At 51.8% G+C, this 3,217-nt stretch overlaps 1 protein-coding gene across 2 annotated transcripts in view; it reads right to left on the bottom strand.

The window, feature by feature from the left end:
• Positions 1 to 2,343, bottom strand: part of LOC140383518 (pleckstrin homology domain-containing family A member 1-like) — a 26,064-nt gene extending 23,721 nt beyond the window's left edge. Inside the window, exons 1-2 of one of the 2 annotated variants that reach the window (XM_072465964.1) lie at positions 2,256 to 2,343; positions 49 to 224 (exon numbers count right to left, since the gene is read on the bottom strand). In XM_072465964.1, coding sequence (XP_072322065.1) covers positions 49 to 189 — 141 coding nt within the window. In that variant the 5' untranslated portion in view covers positions 190 to 224; positions 2,256 to 2,343. Of the gene's footprint in view, positions 1 to 48; positions 225 to 2,251 lie in introns of both variants that reach the window. The other variant, XM_072465965.1, reaches the window with a different exon arrangement.
• Between the last annotated feature and the right edge of the window lie 874 nt (positions 2,344 to 3,217).

The following is a 3,217-nucleotide window of genomic DNA, read 5'->3' as shown; positions in this document are numbered from 1 at the left end:
CATAGTAGTAGTAGTAGTAGTAGTAGTAGTAGTAGTAGTAGTAGTTACCTGGGGGTTGTCCATGTACCACAGTACTTTTCCTTGCCCCAGGTCCAGGAGAAAGTATCGTCTGTAGAAGCGTCCACTCTGCTCCTGCTCCTCGATGTCCAGGAAGCCACAGATCCGGTTCTGACGATCCACGTACGGCATCGTGAGGCTGGAGAGACCCCGCCTGGGGCCCCGCGCTGGAGGGACACGTTACAGGTAAATGTGTGTGGGGCCGAAGCCTGGGGCCCCGCGCTGGAGGGACACGTTACAGGTAAATGTGTGTGGGGCCGAAGCCTGGGGCCCCGCGCTGGAGGGACACGTTACAGGTAAATGTGTGTGGGGCCGAAGCCTGGGGCCCCGCGCTGGAGGGACACGTTACAGGTAAATGTGTGTGGGGCCGAAGCCTGGGGCCCCGCGCTGGAGGGACACGTTACAGGTAAATGTGTGTGGGACATAAGCCTGGGGCCCCGCGCTGGAGGGACACGTTACAGGTAAATGTGTGTGGGGCCGAAGCCTGGGGCCCCGCGCTGGAGGGACACGTTACAGGTAAATGTGTTTGGGGCCTAAGCCTGGGGCCCCGCGCTGGAGGGACACGTTACAGGTAAATGTGTGTGGGGCCTAAGCCTGGGGCCCCGCGCTGGAGGGACACGTTACAGGTAAATGTGTGTGGGGCCTAAGCCTGGGGCCCCGCACTGGAGGGACACGTTACAGGTAAATGTGTGTGGGGCCGAAGCCTGGGGCCCCGCGCTGGAGGGACACGTTACAGGTAAATGTGTGTGGGGCCTAAGCCTGGGGCCCCGCGCTGGAGGGACACGTTACAGGTAAATGTGTGTGGGGCCGAAGCCTGGGGCCCCGCGCTGGAGGGACACGTTACAGGTAAATGTGTGTGGGGCCGAAGCCTGGGGCCCCGCGCTGGAGGGACACGTTACAGGTAAATGTGTGTGGGGCCGAAGCCTGGGGCCCCGCGCTGGAGGGACACGTTACAGGTAAATGTGTGTGGGGCCGAAGCCTGGGGCCCCGCGCTGGAAGGACACGTTACAGGTAAATGTGTGTGGGGCCGAAGCCTGGGGCCCCGCGCTGGAGGGACACGTTACAGGTAAATGTGTGTGGGGCCGAAGCCTGGGGCCCCGCGCTGGAGGGACACGTTACAGGTAAATGTGTGTGGGACATAAGCCTGGGGCCCCGCGCTGGAGGGACACGTTACAGGTAAATGTGTTTGGGGCCTAAGCTGTCGTGACTTTAGTTTATTTGTAAACCATAAAGCTGACCTCTGACCCTGAGAGATCTGACCTCTGACCCTGAGAGATCTGACCTCTGACCCTGAGAGATCTGACCTCTGACCGCTCTCATCTCAGTTCAGACCACTCTGGACTTTAAGTGAAATCATAACGTTTATGTTTCTCCCTGTGAACCATGACCCTAATGACCCTAATGACCCTCATGACCCTCATGACCCTAATGACCCTAAACTGGGTCATACATTTCAGTGCTTAAACACATGATTAAACCAGGAGAATGATTGCACTGAAAGCATTATAAAGCCTGAAAACACACATTATTATTACATTATTACATTATTATATTCAATCACAGTGATTACACTCAAATCATGCTGGAAGCCGTTAGTTACCATAGTTACACCTTTATTTGTTTAAAAGCCTTAGTGTACAATCGAAATAAAAGTCAATCTTATACAACATAAAAGTGTCATAAAACTTTCTGCCTGCGCGTCTCCATGGCGACGGTGGAATGTCCCATGGAGACAGACGAAGCAAAGCGATTCATAATAATACAATGTTCGTGTCATAATCTATTAAAACATTTAAACTAAATCTACAGTGACGTCACTCGCGTGGATTTGTCGCAGTTTAACGACTTTAATCCCGGTTTGTCCGGTCAAACTTCAGCTTCCGTCACAACTCGTCTCAGAGCCTTAAATGTGAGAAACGTCCATGTTTGTGGCGCTATTGACATGCTAAGAGCTAACTTAGCATGTTAGCTTCGCGTAAACAACACAAAACCATCTCTTTTTGACCGTCTTCCCGCATTTGCGCCAGTTTCACGCGTGAATCGGCCGGACACGGTTCACGTTCCTTTTCGCAGCGCTAAACTTGACACTTTTGCGACGTTTGAAGCGGATTGTGCGTGTTTTTTCGCGTCGGGCCGGTTCGGAGACGCTCGCGCGCGAGGTTCGGCGGCGTTCGGCTGTTGTCGGAGCTCGTACTCACTCGGTTCGGCTCCGTTCGGCTCAGTTCGGCTCCGTTCGGCTCCGGACGCTGCTGCTGCTGTTCGGAGCGTGGAAAAGGAAAGTCGAGTCGTGAACGTGACGCGCGCGAGCGACTTCCGCTGCAGCCCCGCGGCAGTAAAAGCGCGCGCGTGGGCGAGACCGGGAAGTCTGCCAAAAGAAAGGCGGTTTTGTGTCACGAGTTTAACCACTTTTATCACAAGGATCGTAGAGTCAGGGTTATAACTCCACTCGTATATTTACTGAGCTATAATCACTTAAATTACCACAATTATGAATCAGATTTTACTAAATATTTTTGTCTGCGGTATTTGGCCATTTTTCTAAATAATTATAATAATTATTATATTATAATTGTACTTCTTGGTTGGACATTAGCAGCCAATACATGCGTTCTCACTTCCGGCAAATTACCAGTACATTCGGGAACTTGTACCCGCCGCCATTTTGACCGGGTGACGCTTGCAACAGCTGGACAGCACGTCATTTTCTACGTCATACTGAGCGCTGCATAGTACTTTACAACCGCACGGCTACTATATTCACCAAAATGCCAAAATACTGCGTTGTTTTTGGATGCAATGTTCGCGTATTGGATAGTCAGAAACTTAGATTGCAGGGTGAAAATTCCAGAGCTTTCAATCAAAATAGTCGTAGATACTGGGCCAATCCACATCAGGCCAGTCGGGCTGTTCTCCCACAAACCCCGCAGCATTCTGTAGGGACATTCCGCTGGTGTCAGACCAAGGAATGACAGCTTTGTCATGTACCTTTTTCTGCCGTCATTGTCTAAAGAATTATATTATTCGTAGCTCATTATGCCGCGCTCAGTATGACGTAGAAAATGACGTGCTGTCCAGCTGTTGCAAGCGTCATGCGGTCAAAATGGCGGCGGGTACAAGTTCCCGGATGTACTGGTAATTTTCCGGAAGTGAGAACTCATGT

This window comes from Eucyclogobius newberryi, unplaced genomic scaffold, assembly GCF_026437365.1.
Source record: "Eucyclogobius newberryi isolate DKJ021-1_F unplaced genomic scaffold, fEucNew1.0.hap1 SCAF_52, whole genome shotgun sequence".
NCBI lineage: Eukaryota > Metazoa > Chordata > Actinopteri > Gobiiformes > Gobiidae > Eucyclogobius > Eucyclogobius newberryi.
The sequence above is the reverse complement of the archived record's forward strand: the minus strand, read 5'-3'. Positions and strand labels throughout refer to the sequence as shown.